At 39.5% G+C, this 25,395-nt stretch overlaps 1 protein-coding gene across 1 annotated transcript in view; it reads left to right on the forward strand.

The window, feature by feature from the left end:
• The window catches only part of LOC135511399 (VPS10 domain-containing receptor SorCS1-like), a 132,064-nt gene that overhangs the window by 99,924 nt on the left and 6,745 nt on the right, over positions 1 to 25,395 (forward strand). The window contains exons 18-24 of the mRNA XM_064932923.1: positions 6,334 to 6,447; positions 6,637 to 6,808; positions 8,533 to 8,719; positions 8,886 to 9,019; positions 9,209 to 9,332; positions 9,570 to 9,682; positions 11,134 to 11,268. Coding sequence (XP_064788995.1) covers positions 6,334 to 6,447; positions 6,637 to 6,808; positions 8,533 to 8,719; positions 8,886 to 9,019; positions 9,209 to 9,332; positions 9,570 to 9,682; positions 11,134 to 11,268 — 979 coding nt within the window. The remainder of the gene's footprint in view (positions 1 to 6,333; positions 6,448 to 6,636; positions 6,809 to 8,532; positions 8,720 to 8,885; positions 9,020 to 9,208; positions 9,333 to 9,569; positions 9,683 to 11,133; positions 11,269 to 25,395) is intronic.

A 25,395-nucleotide genomic window follows, 5' to 3' on the forward strand; every position in this document is an offset into this window, starting at 1 on the left:
AGCCCAAATGCATAATGAGAGCTCTAACTCCCCCTTGTGGTGATCTGGAGTAATGACGCCATGACGCTAGGTTTCTCTAACTCCCACGGTGTACACTCAACTTTTAAAGGAGGAACCACAGTACATCTGTACCTGTAGCCGTTCTGCCCCTCAAGAGTTCTAAGCATGTTTACCAGTGTGTAGATAGACAGTGCGAAGGCATCGGAGGCTTCTGTGTCTCCAAACTCGACAGTGGGTTCAGAATGGTGCCTATCTCACATTGGATGAGTTGGTTAACATAAATGTGAGTGGTTACAGGATCAGGCATTTGACACTAATTCCTACTTCACAGTAGGGCTGTTTGAAAATGTATTTTTTATTTTTTATTCGACAGGCTTTCTTGAACGTGAACGTTCATGTGCCTTAAAGAGTGACTGCCCTTAAAAAGCAGCTAATCCTTTTGAAAATGGCCTATGAAAATGGCCTATGATGTATCACTAGCCACTTTAACTATGCCACTTTGTTTACATACTCATCTCATATGTATATACTGTACTCGATACCATCTACTGTATATCTTGCCTATGCTGCTCTGTACCATCACTCATTCATATATCTTTATGTAAATATTCTTTATCCCCTTACACTTGTGTGTATAAGACAGTAGTTTTGGAATTGTTCGTTAGATTACTTGTTGGTTATTACTGTCGGAACTAGAAGCACAAGCATTTCGCTACACTCACATTAACATCTGCTAACCATGTGTATGTGACAAATACAATTTGATTTGATTTGATATAAGTCAAAAACACTTATTTGAGTGTCAAAATTTACTGCAAAGTTTTAAATAGGATCATTTTGGTCATAAATTCAGTTTGGTCTAAAAAAGAGATTGGAACCTCAGTGCATCACAACGAGTAAAGGAAGGTTGGGAATGGTTTACAATTATGTAAACAAATCATGCCCCCTTTTGCCAATTCCACATGCAAATCACCCCTCCTCCCACTTCGCTTCCCTTCATTGAGGGGGTTTGATTCATCTGTCCCTGGCACCCTGTTAGGCATGTTTTGCTTGCATTTGGTTTGGAACTGGGCTGCCTTCCAAGCGTGAGCCAGATGCCCCGTTCAAAGCCGATGACGGAGTCGCCTCATATCAAAAGTAATGTAATTAGCACGTGTTGTAATGAGCGGGAATGTGTTTTCACATGCAAACGTGATTGCTTTTGATAACAACGCTTTATCTGCCTTCCAAATGAAAACTAGTTCAAACATACACCGTATGTACTGAAGAAAAATATAAACGCAACATGCAGAAGTGTCAGAGATTTTACGGAGTTACAGTTCAGGATATCAGTTCATTTATATAAATTCATTTGGCCCAAGTCTATGGAGTTCACATGACTGGGAATACAGGCAAGCATCGGTTACAGATACCTTTAAAACAAGTAGGGGCGTGGATCAGCAAACCAGTCAGTATCTGGTGTTACCACCACTTGCCTCATGCAGCTCGACAGATCTCCTTCGCATAGTGTTGATCTGGCTGTTGACTGTGCGCTGTGGAATGCTGTCCCACTCCTCTTCAATGGCTGTGTGAAGTTGCTGGATATTGGCGGGAACTGGAACACTCGATCCAGAGCATCCCAAACATGTATGCAGACCATGGAAGAACTGGGACATTATCAGCTTCCAGGAACTGTGTCCAGATCCTTGCGACATAGGACCGTGCATTAACATGAGTTGATGGCGGCAGATGAATGGAATGACAGTGGGCCTCAGGATCTCATCACGGTATCTCTGTGCATTCAAATTGCCATCGATAAAATGCAATTGTACTCTTTGTCTGTAGCTTAACGCCTGCCCATACCATAACCTGTCCACAATGTTGAAATCAGCAAACCACACACCCACAAAACGCCATACACCGCTGTCTGCCATATAACCGGTACAGTTGAAACCGGGATACATCTGTTAAGAGCACACTTCTCCAGCGTGCCAGTGACCATCAAAGTTGAGCATTTGCCCACTTTACTCGGTTACGATGACGAAGCGTTCAAGCTTTCGGAACTAGAAGCACAAGCATTTCGCTACACTCGCATTAACATCTGCTAACCATGTGTATGTGACAAATAAAATTTGATTTGATTTGATTTGAACTGCAGTCAGGCCAAGACCCTGTTGAGGACGACGAGCATGCAGATGAGCTTCCTGAGGGGGTTTCTGATAGTTTGTGCAGAATTTCTTCGGTTGTGCAAACCCATAGTTTCATAAGCTTGACTTCATCCACATTTTGCTACGTTATAGCCTTATTCTAAAATTGTTTTCTTTCCTCCATCACTCTACACATAAAACCCCATGATGACAAAGCAAAAACAGATTTTTAGACACTTTTGCAAATGTATAACATTTTTAAAACTGAAATATCACATTTACATAAGTATTCAGACCCTTTACTCAGTACTTTGTTGAAGCACCTTTGGCAGCGATTACAGCCTCGAGTCTTCTTGGATATGACACTACAAGCTTGGCACAACTGTATTTGGGGAGTTTCTCCCATTCTTCTCTGCAGAGCCTCTCATGCTCTGTCAGGTTGGATGTGTAGCTGCACAGCTATGTTCAGGTCTCTCCAGAGATGTTCGATCAGGTTCAGTCCAGGCTCTGGCTGGGCAACTCAAAGACATTCAGAGACTTGTCCCGAGGCCACTGTGTTCTTGGGGACCTTCAATGCTGCAGAAATGTTTTGGTACCCTTCCCCAGATCTGTGCCTCAACACAATCCTGTCTCAGAGCTCAACAGACACTTCCTTTGACCTTATGGCTTGGTTTTGCTCTGACGTGCACCGTCAACTGTGGGATCGTACATACAGTGCCTTGCGAAAGTATTCGGCCCCCTTTAACTTTGCGACCTTTTGCCACATTTCAGGCTTCAAACATAAAGATATAAAACTGTATTTTTTTGTGAAGAATCAACAACAACCCAATTTTTCAGTTTTTGATTTGTTAAAACAAAGTTTGAAATATCCAATAAATGTCGTTCCACTTCATGATTGTGTCCCACTTGTTGTTGATTCTTCACAAAAAAATACAGTTTTATATCTTTATGTTTGAAGCCTGAAATGAGGCACAGATCTGGGGAAGGGTATGTTGTGGCAAAAGGTCGCAAAGTTCAAGGGGGCCGAATACTTTTGCAAGGCACTGTAGACAGGTGTGTCTTTCCAAGTCATGTTCAAACAATTGAATTTACCACAGGTGGACTCCAATCAAGTTGTAAAACCATCTCAAGGATGATCAATGCACCCAGGATGCACCTGAGTTAAATTTCGAGTCTCATAGCAAAGGGTCTGAATACTTATGTAAATAAGGTATTTAGTATATATTTTTTTGTACATGTTCAAACATTTAAAAAAAATGTTGCTTTGTCATTATTGGGTATTGTGTGTAAATTGATGAAGATGTAATGTAACAAAATGTGAACAAAGCGAAGTGGTCTGTATCTACATATGTACATATTTCCCTCAATTACCTCGTACCACTGCATATCGACTGGTACTCTGTTTATATAGAGAAGTTATCGTTATGCATTGTGTATTTATTACTCGTGTTACTATTATTCTATTATCTCTGCATTGTAAGTAAACATTCCACTGGTAGTCTACACCTGTTGTTTATGAAGCCTGTGACAAATAACATTTGATTTGATTGGATACATTTTATATTACTTGTATATTTACTAGTAAACTACCAGAATTCTGGTGACTTTATTATTTTGTTGTTAAATTTTATCACATGACATCTAATGTCCTTTTTGGGTACTTCAGATTATCTCTTTTTGGCTATATCACATGCGGCAGGGTAGCCTAGTGGTTAGAGTGTTGGACTAGTAACCGAAAGGTTGCAAGTTCAAATCCCCGAGCTGACAAGGTACAAATCTGTCATTCTACCCCTGAACAGGCAGTTAACCCACTGTTCCTAGGCTGTCATTGAAAATAAGAGTTTGTTCTTAACTTGCCTAGTAAAATATATAAACTAATAAAATAACATTTTTTAAACCTGTAAACATTATCCTTAATATTAAACCATCAACTTAGTGAATTCAATTGGTGTTTAATATTAGGGTTTCAGCATGAAATATATATATTTATATTTTACACACTTATTTATTTTACTATGTCTTTGTTGTAAATGTGTTGGGGCCAAACTGGTGGCAGTTGTGAAAAAAGTCAATGGAAAATAATGTCATTGTCATTGTTAATGCCATTGTTGATTAGATGCCTTCAGAATTAAGCCTATTTTTTCTTGAATCATTTGGTCTATCCACTAAAACACATAAAACATTTATACTATATATAAATAATATATATATATTTAAGTTATTCAAGTATAAATTAAAAACGCTCAAATGTGCTAGTTGATGAAATACCTGTATTTATGGGAAAGATGTTGGAAAAGGGTATTTTGTTCTTAAATTACATTGTAAATTGTAATGGTAGAGTTATGTCCTTCGTGGTGTTATCAGAATTGTACGGGAAGGTCTGCTCAATCCAAGAGCACAACCAATTGATTACAGCATTACCCCAAAAATGGAGGAGGTGGGTGGCAGTGGGAGGAGGTAGGGAACTGGTCTGTCTGCCCAATATAAAGGATCAAAACTGGCGGAAGAATAAAAATAGCATAAATAGGAAAGTATACCAGTTTCATTTGAGGACCAGGATGTTGACAACTGTGCCATACTTATTGCAAAATAGTTGGGAAGAGAATTTTGATGTACTGATTCCATTGTACAGGGTGTATGAGTTGGTATATAAAACAATGCAAGATTCAAGACTTCATGCTTTTCAGCTAAAATTATTATATAGAATTCTTGCCACCAACAACATGTTGAATATTTGGAGCATAAAATCATTGAAGCTCTGCAGATTTTGTTGTGAGGATACAGAATCAACAGACCATTTATGTTGGTATTGCCCTCAGGTAGCCTGTTTCTGGTCTCAGGTTCAGAAATGGCTGAAAATGCATAGCATTGATCTAAAATTGACCCTAGAAATAGTACTGTTAGGAGATCTGGAGAGGCCGGGTCAGTCAATTACTACTAGTAAAAGTATTTATCTTCAACTAGATTCTATTCGATTAGATAGATTGAAATTGTACTTTAAACATCATAGCATAGTTGAAAGATGTGTGTTGCGTAGAAAGTGGGTGGCCAGCAGAGATAGATGGGATGCGCTGAGGGAAGCTGATGGTTGGTATGTGGAATTGGAGACAAGTGGGAGTGGAGTTGCTGTGTGAGAGAGAGAATGAAGGTAAAAAATGTCAACATGAAACAATAAAAGTACATTTGAATGACACTAAGTGGCAGTGTTTTTACAACTAATGCAGGTTTTCCTGAGGCTGATGCCGTGCAGGTGTTTGTATACATACATATACACACACTCTCATTCAAATAAACACATACAAGAACACACACATACATGTAATCGTGCCAGACATGCACACAAACATATAAAGTAGGCATTGCTGTTATGATTTCAGTCGTCTTTGATGTCCTTTGTTTTAAATGTATTGTTATTATTTTTCTTAATTTTGCATTGTTGTTTGTTGTTTTCTTCTGTCTTTTCCTTTTTTCTCTTTAGTTCATTCTCTTGAATGTTGGTGCATTGGGGGTGTTTCTTGGTGGTGGGGAATGGAATTAATTGTATTTTTTGGGGTCTTTTTTGGGAGGGGTCTCGAATGGTTGAGGGACAGCTATTGGGGAACTGTGGAGGGTTCGGGATTCACAAGATTGTGATCATGAAAAAGGGAACTATGACATATTTTATATCACTATCATGCACACGCACCTTTCACACATAAGGATGGCTCTGTTGCGGAAAGACTGATACATGTTTGATAGTGTCTTGATGCCGTATTGTTTGTCCTTCTTGCTCTAATACTTTAACGTTACCCCTTACTTGTGTTTTTTTTGTAATATATAACAATACAAAAATAATAACACATTTTTTATATACTTTGAAAGGTTCACTGACATCTGTCAATCAATCAATTAATGAAGTTTATGTGATATCTGTTTACATAACATTTTCCTACAGAGCTCCAAAGCCAGTAAACAATATTAAACATATTTAGATGTTTTTTGTCTTCTTATGGTTATTTTGATGTCGAACACACCAAACATAATACCATCAATACTATGTAATGATTGGTATTAAAAATCAAGTACATTCAAATCTGTCTTTTTTTATTTTACAGTCTTAAAATGTTACTAATAAACCTTAAAAACAGACATCCACTTTCTATACTTAATGTTTATTACTGATCTCAAGACTTGTAGCCTATTGATTTCTCTCTCCCACCCCAAATAGTGATTATGGCTTTGAGAGGCAGAGTGATGGAGGATGCACCCCTGTCTTTTGGTTTGTTCCATCCTCCGTGTCCACAGACTGCACCACTGGGGACAGCTTCCTCAACACTACTGGGTTTGGCAAATCTCCATTTAAACATTATGTACTGCTTAACTAGTCAGAAATGCACTCAGAATAAGGTACAGTATTAGAGATCCCTTCAGCAAAGTTGACAGTATATTTTCTCGTTTTATTTCTTCATATGTATTTAAGATAGAGTATGGGCTGTCTAGATATTTATGTCTGTATGTGTGTATGTTGCAGATACCGTAAGGCTCTATCCAATAACTGCACTGCGGAAACCCCGGGGAAGTATAGCCCTAGGAGCCAGAGGTGTCCCCGCCAGGCTCCGAGAGGTCTGCAGCTGGTCACCAGTGAGGGGACACTTACAGCCACCATGGGGGACAACGTCACCTTCCTGGTGTTTCTGGAAGAGGTATTGTCTGGAATATTTCTTAGACTTCGTATTGAAAGCATGTGCTGGGTCGTTCCACCAATTGGGTGCCTTTTGAGTAGCGTAACTTGGTGATACATTTTTTAACATAATAATCTGTCATAAAGAGCACATATTCAACTTAGATAACAAACATGTTTTGCCATTTCAAGGGGTTAATAAAAAAAGACAACAGCAAGTGCCTATTAAGTGCCAAGTAAAGTAACAGGGTTGACAATTTGGTCTTATTAGCCATAAATTCTCTTTTGACAGGGGTACAGAAGCTTGTTGTGTGCAACAGGGAGAGAAATTGAATGCAAGCTTCACCCCCAAAAAATTGCTAAACATTTCTAGTCTGTCAATCTATGTGCACAGACAAACATACACATGACAAGACACGCATGTACACATGGATTTTGTATTGTAGATAATGTATGTGATAGTAGACTTGTCGCCTGAGGAAGCACACTTAATGTGTTGTGAAAAGTTATAAGAAATGTAATGCCATGTAATATTTTTTATTTTATATAACCGCCTTAGTGTTGCTGGACATCCTTAATAAATACAAATAGGTAACAGGGTTGATGTGTTATGCTCGACCCACTCAGTTTTCCACCACAAAACATGAGAAAATAGCAAGGACCAGCTCACCTGCTTGGACTTTAAAATGTTCCGTCTTTGTTTTTTGTATTTAAAAAATGAATCATTTAAATAATTCCATATTAAAACGAGAGTTCAGTTCACTTAACAGGGTAGACCTTAAAATTATGAACAGGTAGGTTTTTTTAAAACGTTACAAGTAATCACCAATCACATTAAATGAACGAGGGGTTTACAATTATGGAGACAACTTTGAGAAATGTTGGGGTAAGTGGGTTAAATCTTACAAGAAGTCACTGTTACGCTCATCGAAAGATGAATTAGACCAAGGTGCAGCGTGGTAGGCGAACATCTTAATTTTATTTAAAATGAACACCAAAAAAAAATACAAGAATACAACACGAACTTAAAGTTATGCAGGCTATACAGCAACTAGCAAAAATCAAGATCCCATAAACTAAGGTGGAAAACAGGCTGCCTATGTATGATCCCCAATCAGAGACAACGATAGACAGCTGTCTCTGATTGGGAACCATACATGGCCAACAAAGAAATAGAACACATAGATTGCCCATCCTGGTCACACCCTGACCTAACCAAAATAGAGAATAAAACGGATCCCTAAGGTCAGGGCATGACAGTCACAGAGGGTGCACATGTCAAAATGCTGAATAAATCAGGTTGATTCAATTTTCCATGTGGTCTATATTAAAAGGCACTTCATTTAATATAACAGGCTGTTAAAATTCAATATTTGTACTTGAAATATCAAAGGGATCCAAAAGGCACTCATTTCGTGGTATGAATGGGCATGTTATGTATTTGTCGTCCTATAGTATACATTTACATATACATTGGTTTACTCTCAATCGTCAACCAATGGATTGAGATGAGCTGCAGTGCATCATGTTGTACATTTTGTTGATTCGTAGAGCCTAGATTGTTGTTGTCAAACACTTGTAGCCATTGTTATTTAACAGTTGTCACATATAACAATGTATTTCTACATGCAGAATATGTGTAGGATATATAAATAAATATATGAATTTATGTATTTAAATTGTGTTAAACATGCACACTGTGGCCATTTAAAAAAAATCTAATCATAAACATGTTTCCATTGGCAGAGTGATGGCTCCACAACAAGTATAACTTTGGACTTTGGAGACGGGACGGCCATATCCTACGCTAACATCAGCTCCATAGAGGATGGAATCAAACATATATACAGTAAAGTCGGCATTTACCGAGTGGCTGCCACGGCACTCAACAGCCTTGGCTCTGAGAGAGTCTTACTATATCTACATGTTACCTGTAAGTGAAACAGCACATGAATGACTGATATAATTAATTTACTTTAGAATTACAGGTACTCTTTGCAACATTTCTACCTGTAAAAAAACTCTGTTAATGATGTATCTGCAGTAGGAAAGGAAAACACTTCCGTGAAAGGAAACACATCCATTTTATTTTATTGTAGGTCTACTTGAGCAAGTGCAGCTTTCAGCTCCCTCGGTGGTTGTTAGGAATGAAGCAGTGAATCTCTCAACAGTCCTGAAGCCACGTTACGTTGGATCAGTCACCTACTACTGGTGGTTCAACAACCACACTGAGGTCAGTGAAGTGTTCCACTATATCTTAAAACTTTGCAGATTTAAGGAACTTTACTTACCTCATTTACCATATTAATTGCAATATTGTGAATTGTACGGACAAACCCACCTTTAGTTTGTGACATTCTCTCTTTCTCTCTCTCTCTCTTTCTGTCAAACTCTATCACTCTGTCTTTTATATGTGTGTTAGCCTGTTATGACTTTAGTGGGAGGAATGTCCTTCACCTTCTCAAAGGAGGGAACCCATACTGTCACCGTGCAAGTGTCAGTTGGTAACACCGTCCTTCAAGACAAAATAACTGTTGCTGTCTATGGTAAAGTATTTGAAATGACTCATCTCTAAATTACAGAGGTGTTATATGTTTCTAACATTCAGGTGGTAAATGTTCTGTGATATAAAATACTGACTGTGATGCGACCAATAGAAAGTGATTTGATCATTTAGATGTTTAACATTTAATCATTTATAACCTCTTCTGATCTATGAACAGTTTCTCTCTTATTATCTAGCATCTATCGCCATTAAATATGTGTCTTGTATTTTCCTGTAGAACATTTCAAGTCACACGTTTTAGCCTTCTCCTCTAATCTGGAGGCCTTCAATCCTGGTGTGCCTGAATGGAGGCAGGACATCAGTAGAGTGGTCAAGGACTCCATGGTCCAAGTGAGTTCTCCTGTACCAGCCCAGCCTCAGATCCAATTCGCACATATATGTACAAAATGTATTTCAGCAGATTTCGTGCGTTTTTCTGCATTTTTGTGTGGTTCAATTTGTTCGAAAATGCACAAATTTATGTGCTACTTAATTAGTGCGAAAATACACCACACCACTCGATATGGACACATGGCAACCAACCGAAGACCAAACCTGCATATGGTGCGCAACTCAAGGGGTTTTGCCTGATCCTACATCGAGTTTAAGAACAAAAATTAAATACATGGCAACCAACCGAGGGCCAAACCAGCACAAGGTGCGCAACTCAAGGGGTTTTGCCTGATCCTACATCGAGTTTAAGAACAAAAATTAAATACATGGCAACCAACCGAGGGCCAAACCAGCACAAGGTGCGCAACTCAAGGGGTTTTGCCTGATCCTACATCGAGTTTAAGAACAAAAATTAAATACATGGCAACCAACCGAGGGCCAAACCAGCATAAGGTGCGCAACTCAAGGGATTTTTCCTGATCCTACATCGAGTTTAAGAACATAAATTAAATATAAACTATCGCGTCTATATGTTGCTGAAAAGGCTTGTGTGTAGCCTACTGGTTAAATTTTTGTCTTTTCGCACGAATTAAGAAGCACATAAATTTGTGTCTTTTCTCAGGAATTAAGCCAGAAAAACGCACAAAAATGCACAAAATTTGCTGAAATGCATTTTGTACATATATGCACGAATTGATTGTGAGACTGTGTTGCCTGTACAGTACTACTACAGAACTTACCAGTAAATTACTGCGATTACAGTAACTAATTGATGCACTCTGATGATTATTTTAAGTCATTCTAACAGCATTGCAAACAACGTGGTAGCAAATTGTATGTCATGATGCTTCCCTCACTGAATTCACTGAAGTTAGCTGGTAAACATTACTAGCAGTATACGATTTCTAAGTGCCACAAATCAGGTTATGTCCCTATAAGTATTTGGCTTAATGTAAATAGCAGGTAGAGTGTACCATATCAGGTAAAGTGTTTCCAGTCTCCTCCATTGTCTCTTTCAGGATGTTAAGAAGCACATTGGGTTACATAAAAGGCCTGGCTGCTGAGCTATATATACACCACACACTGGCGTTCTGTCTTGTCAGCTATGACCATGTTTTATACCAGGAAACTGACAGGGTTGTTACAGCACAAATGCACTTAAAAAGGCCTGCTTTTTACTAAAGACTGTCAAAATGAACGTGCATGTTTGGGCTGATTTGTGCATTATCTCTTGCCAGTGACTGGTACTTAGTCAAATGAGATCTTTAAAAAAATTTAAAAAAGCTGGTGCATTTAGCCTTTTCCATAGTTAAGTCCAGTGTAGTGCTATATGACATAACGTAATGAAAATATAGGAGAAACTGAGATGCTAGATGTATTATTATTTTTTCATTACTTTTTAATTGAAGGTCACAGGGATCAGTGGAGAGCAGCTTCTAGTGTCAGTGCTCCCAGGGTTGCCAACGGCAGCAGAGTTTTGCATCGTCCCTGAAAAAAGGTCAACCGAGGGGAGAATGGATGGAAAAGTGACACATTTAGAGCAGGTAATGTATCACCAGACTATAAAGTCTTAAACGATTTTGTATTATTATTATAGTTCTACCCATTTACTTCCATTTATATAGATCCATTACATGAATCATGCTGTAGTTAGGCCTACCGTACCTCAATGTTAAATTAAGCAAGTAATAACAGCATCACTAAATAGCAGCACAATGTGAAAACACATTTCCCCTTGATTATATTCTTCATATCATGTAGGGTTCATCATTTGCTCATAATTAGTTTTTCTCTTTTCGCTGCTTTAATCAGACATGCATATGGAATCTACTGATCCTTTATTAGATATTCAAGCGCAACAAAATGGCATTTATTCACACACTGCCACCACTAGAGGGCAATGTCTTCCCATCAAAATAACAGAAGTTCGCTCTTGAAAAGCTGCATTCGTCTCAGTACATCATTGCAACCTAAACTGTAGCATCACAATTTATTTCACAAAACTCATGTCTAACCATTATACGTTAATAGCTCTAAGACATACTATACTTATCATTCACTCCATCATAAAGGGTTTGCTTCGAATATAATATCTAAGATGCTGGACCTGGGCTCTAATGGTTTTTACAGCTCTATAATTCTTGACATTCAATAGAGTTGATAAAACACACCATGTTTTCATCTGCCTTTCAGCAGCTCAATCATATTAGTAAAATTGATATCCATTTCAGTCCACCATCAGACATTTTTATTCTGCATGATCTGTTACACTATATATATATATATATATATATATATATATATATATATATATATATATATATATATATATATATATATATATATATATATATATATATATGCATTATTTGATACACTTATTTGCATATGTTGCAACATGTAAACGTAATTCCAGTCGCTCGCAGTTAGTCTTGAACTGAGTTAATAGGTATTTAATTACAACGATGCATTATGTAATTGGACACATCAGAGGAGACTAGTGGCGGGGCAGCCTGAGTTGGGAATTAGGCGGATGTGTTTATCTATAGGCTGTCTGAATACCTGGCAAGACATCACAGACAATAGGTTGATATATCTTAGTTCACTATTGCACATCTTATTGTGTCGTGTGTGTGCACGTTGGGTTTGTGTGTATCTGTGTGGTGGGGGGGGGGGGGGGGGTGGTGATTTCTGGCACAGCTTATTAAAATGTGTTATCGATTTACTGACCCTGATATGCCACTAGAATAAAAAGTAATTATTCATACAGTGTAGAGCAGTCTAATTTTAACCAGTGGAAAAATGTTTAGAAAGAGCGAGATGGAATTAGTGAGCCATGGCTAAGGAGTTGAATGGGTTTTGGAAAGGCTTTCTGGTCTCTTGTTAAATGGTTTCTGGTAAATTGTTAAATTACTGCTTTTACTAGCTGTGAACCCTTAATGAAAAAAAAGGCTTCTGGCAAACAGTTGTGGCAAATCTTTGGCCAATTTTCCTAAAATTGCTCATATTTTCACATGAAAATTATTTTTTTGTCACTGGTCTACACACAATACCCCATAACGTCAAAGTGGAATTATGTTTTTAGACATTTTTACAAAAAAAATTAAAAGCCGAAATTAGTCAATAAGCATTCAACCCCTTTGTTATTGCAAGCCTAAGTAAGTTCAGGAGTACAGATTTGCTTAACAAGTCAAATATAAAATGTTGCATGGTCTCACTCTGTGTGCAATAATAGTGTTCAACATTATTTTTTATTCACTACCTCATCTCTGTACCCCACACATAGAATTATCTGCAAGGTCCCTCAGTCGAGGAGTGGATTTCAAACACAGATTCAACCACAGAGACCAGGGAGGTTTTCCAATGACTTGCAAAGAAGGGCACATATTGGTAGATAGGGGAAGCAGACATTGAATATCCTGTTGAATATGGTTATTAAGTACACTTTGGATGGTGTCTCAATACACCCAATCACTAGAAAGATACAGGCGGCCTTCCTAACTCAGTTGCTGGAGAGGAAATAAAACGCTCAGGAATTTCACCAATGGTGACTTTAAAACAGTTACAGAGTTTAATGGCTGTGATAGGGGGAAATTGATGATGGGTCAACAACATTGGAGTTACTCCACAATACAGAGTGAAAAGAAGGAAGTCTGTACAGAATAAACATTTCCAAAACATGCATCCTGTTTGCAACAAGGCATTATGGAGAGTGGTACTCAGTAATGTGTTGTATTGGATTTTCCCCAAGCATAATTGCTTTGCCACATTTTTTGCAGTATGAGTTTATTTTCAAACACAATGGTGGCTGCATCATATTATGGGTATGCTTGTAATCTTTCAGGAGTGATGAGTTTGTCAGGATAAAAAAGAAACGGAATGGAGCTAAGCACAGGCAAAATCCTAGAGGATAACCTGGATAAGTCTGCTTATACACTAGATATTGGGATATGAATTCACCTTTCAGCAGGACAATAACCTAAAACACAAGGCCAAATCTACCCTGGAGTTGCTTCCCAAGAAGACAGTGAATGTTCCTGAGTGGACGAAATACAGTTTTGACTTAAAGCTGCTTGAAAATCTATGGCAAGATTTGAAAATGGTTGTCTAGCAATGATCAACAACCAATTTGACTTGGATAAATGTTTAAATAATAACAATGGGCAAATATTGTACAATCCAGGTGTGCAATGCTGTAATCGCTGCCAAAGATTATTCTAAGATGTATTGACTCAGGGGTGTGAATGCTTAGGTGAATAAGATATTTCTGTATTTCATTTTCAATAAATAAGCAACAATTCTGAAAAACATGATTTCACTTTATCATTATGGGATATTATGTGTAGATGGGTGAGACAAAAAGGCACTCTACCTACAACATTTACTTGAGAGAAATGTGAACACGATGGGGATGTTGACCTTGATAACTGAGCAGTGAGCTTTCAGCCAATGGATGTTTAAAAGAAAAAGTATATATAAAAAGTATATATACTGTATATATATGTATATATATATATTAAACCAAGTTCAGAACTGTTGCCTTTTTGAGTGAAAAAAAGTGGAAAAAAGCAATATTATTATATGAAAAATTGTATTTGGCCTTACGGCTATTAGCCCATAAAAATGCATTGAAAAACAGATTCACTCCATGGAACAACAGATTGTCCCCCAAAAAAAATCTTAGGGAAGTTTGTTCTGAAGTGTCTGTTCTATATCTAAGAGATACAGTTGAAGTCGGAAGTTTACGTACACCTTAGCCAACTACATTTAAACTCAGTTTTCACAATTCCTGACAATTAATCCTAGTAAAAAATCCCTGTCTTAGGTCAGTTAGGATCACCACATTATTTTAAGAATGTGACATGTCAGAATAATAGTAGAGATAATGATTTATTTAATATTTTATTTCTTTCATCACATTCCCAGTGGGTCAGAAGTTTACATACACTCAATTAGTATTTGGTAGCATTGCCTTTAAATTGTTTCACTTGGGTCAAATGTTTTGGGTAGCCTTCTACAAGCTTCCCACAATACGTTGGGTGAATTTTGGCCCATTCCTCCTGACAGAGCTGATGTAACTAAGTAAGGTTTGTAGGCCTACTTGCTCGCACATGCTTTTTCAGTTCTGCCCACAAATTCTTTATGGGATTGAGGGCAGGGCTTTGTGATGGCCACTCCAATACCTTGACTTTGTTGTTTTTATGCTATTTTGCCACAACTTTGGAAGTATGCTTGAGGTCATTGTCCAGTTGGAAGACCCATTTGTGACCAAGCTTTATCTTCCTTACTGATGTCTTGAGATGTTGCTTCAATATATCCACATCATTTTCCTCCCTCATGATGCCATCTATTTTGTGAAATGCACCAGTCCCTCCTGCAGCAAAGCACCCCCACAACATGATGCTGCCACCCCCGTGCTTCACGGTTGGGATGGTGTTCTTAGGCTTGCAAGCCTCCCCCTTTCTCCTCCAAACATAATGATGGTCATTATGGCCAACCAGTTCAATTTGAATTTCATCAGAGTGGAGGACATTTCTCCAAAAAGTTTGATCTTTGTCCCCCATGTGCAGTTGCAAACCATAGTCTGGCTTTTTCATGGCAGTTTTGGAACAGTGGCTGCTTCCTTGCTGAGTGGCCTTTCAGGTTATGTCGATATGTTGTTGTTCTGGGATTGATTTGCACTTTTCGCACCAAAGTATGTTCATCTCCTGGAGACAGAAAGCGTCTCTTTCCTGAGCAGTATGATGGCTGCGTGGTCCCATGGTGTTAATGCTTGCGTACTATTGTTTGTACAGATGAAAGTGGTACCTTTGGGCATTTGGAAATTCCTCCCCATGATGTCAATTAGCCTATTAGAAGCTTCTAAAATCATGACATCATTTTCTGGAATTTTCCAAGCTGTTTAAAGGCAAAGTCAACTTAGTGTATGTAAACTTCTGACCCACTGGAATTGTGATACAGTGAATAAGAAGTGAAATAATCTGTCTGTAAACAATTGTTGGAAAAATTACTTGTGTCATGCACAAAGTAGATGTCCAAACCGACTTGCCAAAACTATAGTTTGTTAGCAAGACATTTGTGGATTGGTTGATACGTTTGCTTTAATTACTCCAACCTAAGCGTATGTAAACTTCCGACTTCAACTGTATGAGAAAGATCAGAAATTATTTGTAAATAAATTGACACGTATTATCCCCCTTATTTTTGGCACGAAATAGTCTCTATATACAGTTTACTTCAATCCATTTTTTCAACTGGTACCAGGGGAGCTTCAGATGAGTCTTGTGAGGCCAGTGGGCTTCCTAGAGCAAAACTACAGACATGTATGTGTCTGTGGGAGTCTCACCTTTCCACAGAGGGTCATATTAGTGTATAGCCCCAAAACAGGGTTTCTATTTCAGCCTGGGACCCAAATTCGAAATGTTGTGTTTTCCTGGGACCCAAGCTTAGGAAAATACGCAACTATACCTAAATATCGGGACATTTCATTGCCCTTATGCCTAAAACAAATGCAATATAGACAAAAACAAATAACAATGCAATTAAATATTCATATACAGTAAATATATGTTAATGTTTATTTTCCCCCATTTAACATCTACTGCTTTCTCAGTCAGGCAGTAGACTGTTTCCGGCTGTAGAACCCAGAACTGTGTGAGTGTTTGCCTCAAAAAGCGTCTTGCTTCAGTCAATTTATTCCAGTTCAGAATACTGATTATTACTTGTGTTTTAACAGAAACAGTTCCAACCTAGACTAGTTTCCAACAATCATTTCCAACAATCAACAATCATTACAGTTGTAGGAGGATTGTTTGAAAGAGAAACGCACATCTACTACTATGAGAGTTACTACTGCCTTATTTCTGCTTATCATCGCCTATTCTAAAATTACAACACTGCCTTGCTAGCTGACTTACTTTTCCTATGTCAAAGCACTGTTTCCTGAAGCAGTCTTCCCTGTTCTGAAAGAACTCCCTGGGTTTACCATAATGCTGTGGAGTTTTGGTCAGGATGTGTCATTTTATTAATTTGTTTGTTAACTAACGTTAAGCACTTCTCCGCGCAAAACACGTTGTGTTTCTCCTTATTTCTCAAAGTAAGAGAGAAACTCATCCCTGTATTTGCGCTTCACGACAGTTGAGTTCAGTCAGAACTTGTGGCTAGCATGAGTCCATTTGATGACAGCGGTGAGTGATGGCGAATGGGAATGACAAGTCATTGGCTGTCAGGGCATCATCTGCTGCTGAACGACAGCGCTGCCTTGTGTGTCGCGGAGTGATCTTCAAGAAAACTGCAGAAAATTATCTGGCATCTCCCTCTCCCACTTGCGCTGGTGCCAAACTGACCAGAGACCGCTGCTAAGCAGAGAGTGCACTGAACAGATAGCATAGATGCACTTGGCCAAATCAATTCCAGTAATTCATTAAAAATAAAAAATACTCTGACACGTTGCAACCCACCATTAACAGATCGGTGGGTCGTGACCCATAGGAAAGGCTGCCCTAAACTGTTCGGACGCTACAGACGGACGTTGGCTGTGCCGACTTCAGATGAGTCCCAAGATGCTTGTGGGGGCAGATGCGGAAGTGCGACATCAGCGGATGCGGTGGACAGATATCTTACACTGACAGGTTTTTATGGGGATTTTTGTATTATGCTAATTAGATTTTTGCGGTGCAGCAGAAAATCCACTCTAGGGGTTATTAAGGGCCAGTTGTCTTCAAGTTGTTTCTTCTTACTGATTCAGGTGTATAATTTTGGGGTGGAAGAAAAGCGACATACCATTTAGTTATGCCGAATATGTAGTTGGTGAACGATGGATTGGCAATGTAGAAGACAAGCTCCCGGTCGGTTGTAAATAATTCACCCCCAAATTCATCTTTTCAAAATGTTTATATATTAAGCTTCAGTATAAATGAGTGGGGGAAGTTGAACGAGATGTCAGAATAAGTGTAAAACACAAGTTATAGAGTCAGATAAAGCAGAAATGGATGAAGATATACACAGCCCTCAACAAGCCAGGCAAGACGGCAATGTCGAAAGTGAGATGGAGAGGAACCCAGCGAAGGAAATGCTGATAAGTATTAGCAGAGAAGTCTACAAACTTAGAACCGAAGTGAGAGGGAACCTGACTACATTCAAGGACGAAGTTAAGAAGGAAATAAAGAAGGAGTTAGAGAAATTCAAACATGAAGTTACAGCGAGGCTCCAGGAAATGTAATGGGAACTTCACGCCCAAAGTAAAGTTTTTAAAGGGGCAGAGACACGGATCGAATAGCCAGATGGACAAAACATGGAAATTGGCAAAGCTCTACTTCTTCCATTGAAACAACAACAGTGAATACAGGAGAAACTGAGGGACCTTGAGAGGGAAGGTCCAGGCACAACAATATTCACATTTACGATTTTGCTGTGGATGCAGAGGGAAGAGATATGCCCCAATTCATAGAAGGTCTACTCAAAAATGAACGTTCTATGCCGACAGACACAGATCTTCAGATCCAGAAAGCATACAGGGCACTTGCTCAAAAACCAATACAATACCAAGGAAATGATTTTGAGGAAAGCCTGGCAGAAGAAGATTAAACGTGGAACACGCAAACTGTCATTCGACCACGATAACGCTCATGAGGGGATTCAGAGATGCAAATCCCCCATGGACAACGGTCTTCAGCAGTGTGGCTGAGGCAGTACAGGACATGAGGAAGATGGGATTCAGTATTGAGGTAGAGGAGAGGACGGGCTCAACAGCATTACCAGCGAGAGACAACTACAACAAGTGTTGACGTGGAGGCATGTGGGAGGGGAGCGGAATTCAGCCAGAGCCGAAGGATAAGAGACGGTACAATGAGCAAGGGACAGATTGCAGGAATTCAAACGGAGACCTAATTCTATGGATATATATGTGATTTGTAATAACGGGTATGGGGAATTTGCTAGAGCTGAAATATGATGTAGGTGGATAACACCTATAGATGGCGGTTTAGCTAGTTAGGGTAGATGGATAGAAACTATGGCTGTCTGGTTAGGTAGCATATTGCTGGGCTGGGTTGACCAAGCAATTTATATCTAGCCAAATAGCCTGCAACCTCAGCTCTGCTAATTTGTTTTGGGGCTAAAACTGTCATTGTTTATAGGCTATAACCCAGCCTTGGATAGGGTCACTTGAGGATTAAGGCCAATCGGTTAACATACTGACATAACGTTATTTCCGACTGTTTACTTTAGCTGCAACAACGTTTTATTCGGAAACTCACAAACGAAGTGAATCTTTCAAACGGAACACTGACTCTTTTGATTAGGAACCAAGACCGGCGGGTATGTGTCATAAACTGGTCATAGCTAGAATGTGTAGAGGGAGAATTTTATACTATATCTGCACTGCTAGAGAGGGGCCTCCACATAGCATGGATTTTTCTCCTCGGACAACACAGGGGGTGTGTGGGGAGGGCTGCATTGGGCAACCCAATTTTTTGAAGGTCTTTGTTATGTTATTGAGATTTTGTATCCAGATATTCAGGTTTGAATATTTTTTGTTTATCGGGGTTCCAATACCATCTTGATGTATAAAAATAATGCAACATATGACTAATTAATCCACTGGGAGTTCGGTCCGTGAATGGTTTGAACAATCCTATTAAGAGAAGTAAGGTTTTGCAAAAATAAAAAAGGAGAACGCACAAGCCATTAATCACAATTGGAACATGTAAAACTGAAAAACACATTCTACAATACTTTTAAATAAAAACACAGTAGGGGTCCAGCGATCATTATTATTAACTCTGTTCATTTTGAAAGTATTAAGTCAATTAATGACAAAAAGAAGAGATTAACGGTGATAATGGGGAAAATATAACATAAAGAGGTAACTAACATTCATGTTTCTGTCCCTCCAGAGAGTGAAAAGTAATTTTTTACACATTTATTTTAATTTGTACAGGCAATTTGAACCTGGTGTTAAATCATCTGGACATGACCAGTACTAAGAGAAATACAATGCACCTCACAAAGTTGATTAATACCTCATTGATAGAACTGGGACTGATAGATATCTGGAAGGACCTCCACACATTGGAAAGGGATTACTCTGTTACTCTGTACTTCATTCAGTCTATTCTAGGAAGAGATAGGGAGTGCAGTTGCTCGACTTGAGGACAACAATCCTCCAGGGAGCGACGGTTTCCCATCAGAGTGGTACAAAACCTTCGAAGAGGAATTGACCCCTTTGCTTATACTGTATCATCCTTCAATTAGACCTTGAAGGAGGAGGGCCTTACTCCCCCATCGTGGAAGGAAGCTATTATCTCAATTTAGTTATGCATTACATTTAACTATGGTTCCCTGAAAGCTTTCCTGGGAGGTTTTATTAATGTATTGAGAATAGACATTTTAGGTCATTTGAAGGTAATTAAATAACGTTCTGAGAACATGTTTCAATAAGGCTTTTAATAACACTGATAGCTTAGGTGTTAAGGGGATAGGATGCATGGAAATGAATTTTCTTAGGCATTAATCATGCAAACACGTTTATTTTGTATTGTGGAAGGGAAGGGGAAGGGAAAGGGGGAAACCTTGTACAACTGAATGCATTCAACTGAAATGTGTCTACCACATTTAACCCAACCCCTCGGAATCAGAGAAGAGCGGAGGGCTGCCTTAATCGACATCCACGTCTTCGGTGCCGGGGAACAGTGGGTTAACTGTCTTCTTCAGGGGCAGAATGACAGAGCACGGGTCAGTGAGATTCGTACCTATGATATTCTGTTCTATTTCCATGGAAATAGTCCACTGTGGAACCAGAATGGAGCTACATTAGCATGGCATGTTGATTATTTTGTACTTATACAAAGCTGTTCATTTTTGTCTATTCAAACAGACTCCACCTCAAACAAAACAAGCACTCATTAAGATCAGGTGTGGTCAATTAGTCGAACACACTTAATTAACAAGATAGAAGATAGTGAGACCCAAAGTGGGTCATGACATGTCTGAGTAAATGTATAGTTATTTAGTTAATTACTGGAATTGATTTGGCCAAGTGCAACTGCGCTCACTGTTTAGCAGCGGTATCTCAGCTCAGTTTGGCACATGATTGGGAGGAATATGCCTGTGTGCTTCATCATGTTCCAGATCCTTTTTCTGCAGTTTTCTAGAACAATCCGCGTCCCACACGCTGAAGCGCTGTCATTCAGCAGCAGATGATGTGCTGTCAGCCACTGACTTGTCATTCCCACTCGCCATCACTTACCGCTGTCATCAAATGGACTCAAGCTAGCCACAAGTTCTGACTGAGCTCAATCATCATGAAATGCATATACAACGAGGAGTTTCTCTCTCTTTGATTTGTACAAACTTTGAGAAATAACGAGGATCGACTGCAATGTGTTTTGTGCGGGGAAGTGCTTAGTAATGAGTCTCTCAAAACTAACAAATTAAAATGACATGCCCTGACCAAACATCCACAGCATGACAGTAAACCAAGGGAGTTCTTTCAGGACAGGGCAGGATGCTTCAGGAAACAGTGGTTTGACAGTGGAAGAGTAAGTCAGCTAGCAAGGCATTGTTGTAATTTTATAACAGGTGATGATAAGTAGAAATAAGGGAGCACCATCTCTCGTAGTAGTCGTGAGTTTCTCTTTCAAACAATCCCCTCGTACTCAGCTAATAGCTAACGTTAGCCAAAGCAAGCTAGCTAGATACTAGGGTTGCCCACTGTCCCGTATTACCCGAGATGTCCCTTATATAGGGCTAAATTGGTTCGTCCCGTACGGGACACTCCCTTGTCCCGTATTTTCATCCAATCACAGTATAGCGTAAACGCACCAATTCCTGCAAAGTAATTTCTGTTGTTGTTTGGTCGGTTTGGCATATCAAGAAAATATGGATAAATCTGCAAAAAAAAAGAAAAGTCTTTGCAGCTACAACAATCAATAAGAAGCGGAAAAAAAGACGTGGGTTAAGCCCATCAGTGGTGACTGGACGAAAGCTTTCTGTACTTTATGCCGTCGGGAATTCTCAATAGGCCATGGAGGGGAGAATGACCTAACTCAGCATGCATCCACAGAAATGCACAAGAAGACCAAGCTAGCTTAAAGGTGCTAGCAATATCGGTGCATTCTTCATGACGTCTACTGCGGAAAATAACAATATCACGGAAAGCGAAGCCTCGTATGAGTACCATACGGTTAAACACGGACTCCGGCTACAACAGCACCGACTGTCTTGTTAAGCTCAAAGGTGCTTTGTTTCATGACTCAAATGATGTGAAGAAGATGCACTTGGGAAGAACAAAGGTTAGATTATTACAATGAATGTTTTAGGACCAAATACTGTGCCGGATATTTTAGACGATCTGTCCCTGACCTAAGGTGAACCCGTGTATTTCTCAGTTGCCAGTGATGCCTCAAACAAGGGAAATAGAAACATGTTTCCAGTGTGTGTGAGATATTTCTCTGTGTCTGATGGAGTGCAGTGCAAGTTACTTGACTTTTACGAAGACAATGATGAAACTGCAAATGGCATCCATCAAGCTCTGATGAACTGTCTGGAAAAGCATGAACTGGATATTAGACACATCACAGCAGATATGCAGCAGATAATGCCAATGCCAACTTTGGAAAACACCTCTCTGTTTACCAGTTATTGAGCAGTGCCAACAATTGTTTTCTGAAAGCTAATTGCCCAGCACACATAGCTCCTAATGCCTGCAAGAATGATTGCGATCAGCTGTCAGTGGATATTGAGACAGTTGTTTTAAAGATCTACAGCCACGTCTCAGTATCTGCTTCCCGAAGAGAGGAACCGCTTGCATTTCTTTAGCCTTTGTTGACATTGAATGGAGAGAAATTCTGCGACATGTTTGCACATGATGGCTCGCTCTTCATCCAGCTGTCGATCATCTCCTGCAAAGCTGGCCAGCTCTTACTTCCTACTTCAGGTCCCTTGGGGAGACTTGCCCTGTGGCACTGAAGAGTGCTTTTGAGTATGAAGAAAAAACGGAAGCTGCTGAGATGTATCTGATTTAACTGATGTTAGTTAGCCTATCAGAAGCTTCTAAAGCCATGACTTCATTTTCAGGAATTTTCCAAGCTGTTTAAAGGCACAGTCAACTTAGTATATGTAATCTTCTGATCCACTGGATTTGTGATACAGTGCGTTATAAGTGAAATAATCTGTCTGTAAACAATTGTTGGAAAAATGTCTTGTGCCATGCACAAATTAGGTGTCCTGACTGACTTGCCAAAACTATAGTTTGTTAACAAGATTTTTGTGGAGTGGTTGAAAAACTAGTTTTAATGACTCCAACCTAAGTGTATGTAAACTTCTGACTTCAACTGTAAATCAAGAGAAGGTCATATTAAGATATAAATATTTTTACATGATAGTTCATTGTTATTGGTTTTTGACAAAAGGCTTTCTCTGCTTCTTTAACAGACCTTCAAAGGGAACAGAGCTATTCTCAAAGCTTCATACTAGGTGAACCTAAATATAGCCAAGGCAAAGATGCCCCACACTATAGGAGAGGAGCTCATCAAACCCTGTCTGAGGGATGTCGGGGTATCTCCTTTGGGTGAGGAGACAGTAAAAAAAGTGGACTCAGTCCCACTTTTCAAAAACACAGTAGGCAAAAGAATAAGATATATGTCAGTTGACATGCAAGCATCAGTGATAGTAAAGATGAAACAGCACAAGAAATGCTCTCTTCAATTAGATGAGTCAGCAGATGTAGCTGGAATTCCACAATAGATGGTATATGCATGATACATATTTGATGATGATATCTAGGAGGAATTTATTTTCTGTGACAATCTACAAACAACAACAAGGGGAGAGGACATTTTTAGGGTGGTAGACACTCATTTGAAAGACTTACAAATTGACTGGGCAAATTGTGTTGGGATTTGCACTGATTGTGCAAGATGCATGACTGGGTGCAACTCCAGATTCATAGCTCATGTCCGCAGAGTGGTGCCCAACGTGAAACTGGCACATTGTATTCTGCACAGACAGTCTTTGGCCAGCAAAGCATTACAACCTAACCTAGGGGCTGTTTTTGGACCCAGTCGTAAAAATGGTGAATCTGACCAAGAAGAGACCTCTTCAAGCAAGACTGTTCAGAGAGCTTTGCAAGGAGATCGGAGCAGACCGTAAGCACCTGCTCTTTCTTTGTGAGGTTAGGTGAGGGTCCTGGAGAAGCTGTGGGAACTGAGAGAGGATGTTCTGGCCTTTCTGAAGAAAGAGGACAGCGACCTTGCTGTCCTATTCCGTGACAAACTGTGGTTGGCTAGGCTGGCTTACCTGGTTGACATTTTCAGAAAACTCAATGAGCTGAACACAAGCCTCCAGGGCAAGGAATCAACCATTTTGGAGCTTGAAGATGGCATCAGAGCATTTGCTGCACGCCTGGGATAGTGGCAGTCACAGCTGAAGGCTGGAGCATATGGCATGTTCCCTGTTCTGTCAGCTCACATGCACCTGATAGATTCCCCCCTATGTAAAGCTGTGAAGAAGGACATGGCCAGCCTGCAGCAGAACTTTGACCGGTACTTTCCTAACCCACAGAAATCTCAAAAAACGTCAATGGGTGAGATATCCTTTTCAAGCAGTGTCCTCATCAGACCTAGGACTAGTCTGCCAATTCTGGCATACTTAAAAAACAAGTACAGAAACAAACTCCATGCATGACCTCAGGGTTGCACTGTCAAAACCTAAGCCCAGAATAGACCTGGTTGTTGAAAACTTCAACCAGTCACACACCTCTCATTAGGACTGTGTGTGTGTGCTCGTCTACATCTGTGTGATGTGATCAATCAGTTTATTCCAGTTCAGAATACACATTATATATTGTATTTTATCAGCAACAGTTCCAACCTATACTTTCTACAGTAAGATTTTATTTGTTTTACCAGGTAAGTTAACTGAGAACATACTCTCATTTACAGCAACAACCTGGGGAATAGTTATAGGAGGGGGATGAATGATGATTAGGTGACCATGATGGAATGAGGGACAGCTTGGGAATTTAGCCAGGACACCAGGGTTAACACCCCTACTCTTACAATAAGTGCCATGGGATATTTAATGACCTCAGAGAGTCAGGACACCTGCTTAACATCCCATCTGAAATACAGCACCCTACACAGGGCAGTGTCCCCAATCACTGCCCTGGGGCATTGCAATATGTTTTAGATCAGAGGAAAGAGAGCCTCCTACTGGCCCTCCAACACCACTTCCAGCAGCATCTGGTCTCCCATCCAGGGACTTAGCAGGATCAACCCTAGCTTCAGAAGCAAGCCATTTTTATTTTTTTATCTGTACTGTTACTTAGGGTTGCACTATCAAAAACTGACCGTGTGTGTGTGTGTGTGTGTGTCCTTTGTTCACAGGAGGTTGGTGGCACCTTAATTGGGGAGGACAGGCTCATGGTAATGGCTGGAGCAGAATTAGCGGAATGGTATCAAATACATCAAACACATGGTTTCCAGGTGTTTGGTGACATTCCCGTCACTCTGTTCCAGCCATTATTATGAATCTCCCTCCCCTCAGCAGCCTCCTGTGGTTCTGTTATACGTCTGTGTGATATGATCAGTCAGTTTATTTCAATTCAGTATGAAAATTATTTATTGTATTTTAACAGCTGCAGTCTCACCTAGACAGATATGTAAGACTGT

Source organism: Oncorhynchus masou, chromosome 24 (assembly GCF_036934945.1).
Source record: "Oncorhynchus masou masou isolate Uvic2021 chromosome 24, UVic_Omas_1.1, whole genome shotgun sequence".
Classification (NCBI taxonomy): Eukaryota; Metazoa; Chordata; class Actinopteri; order Salmoniformes; family Salmonidae; genus Oncorhynchus; species Oncorhynchus masou.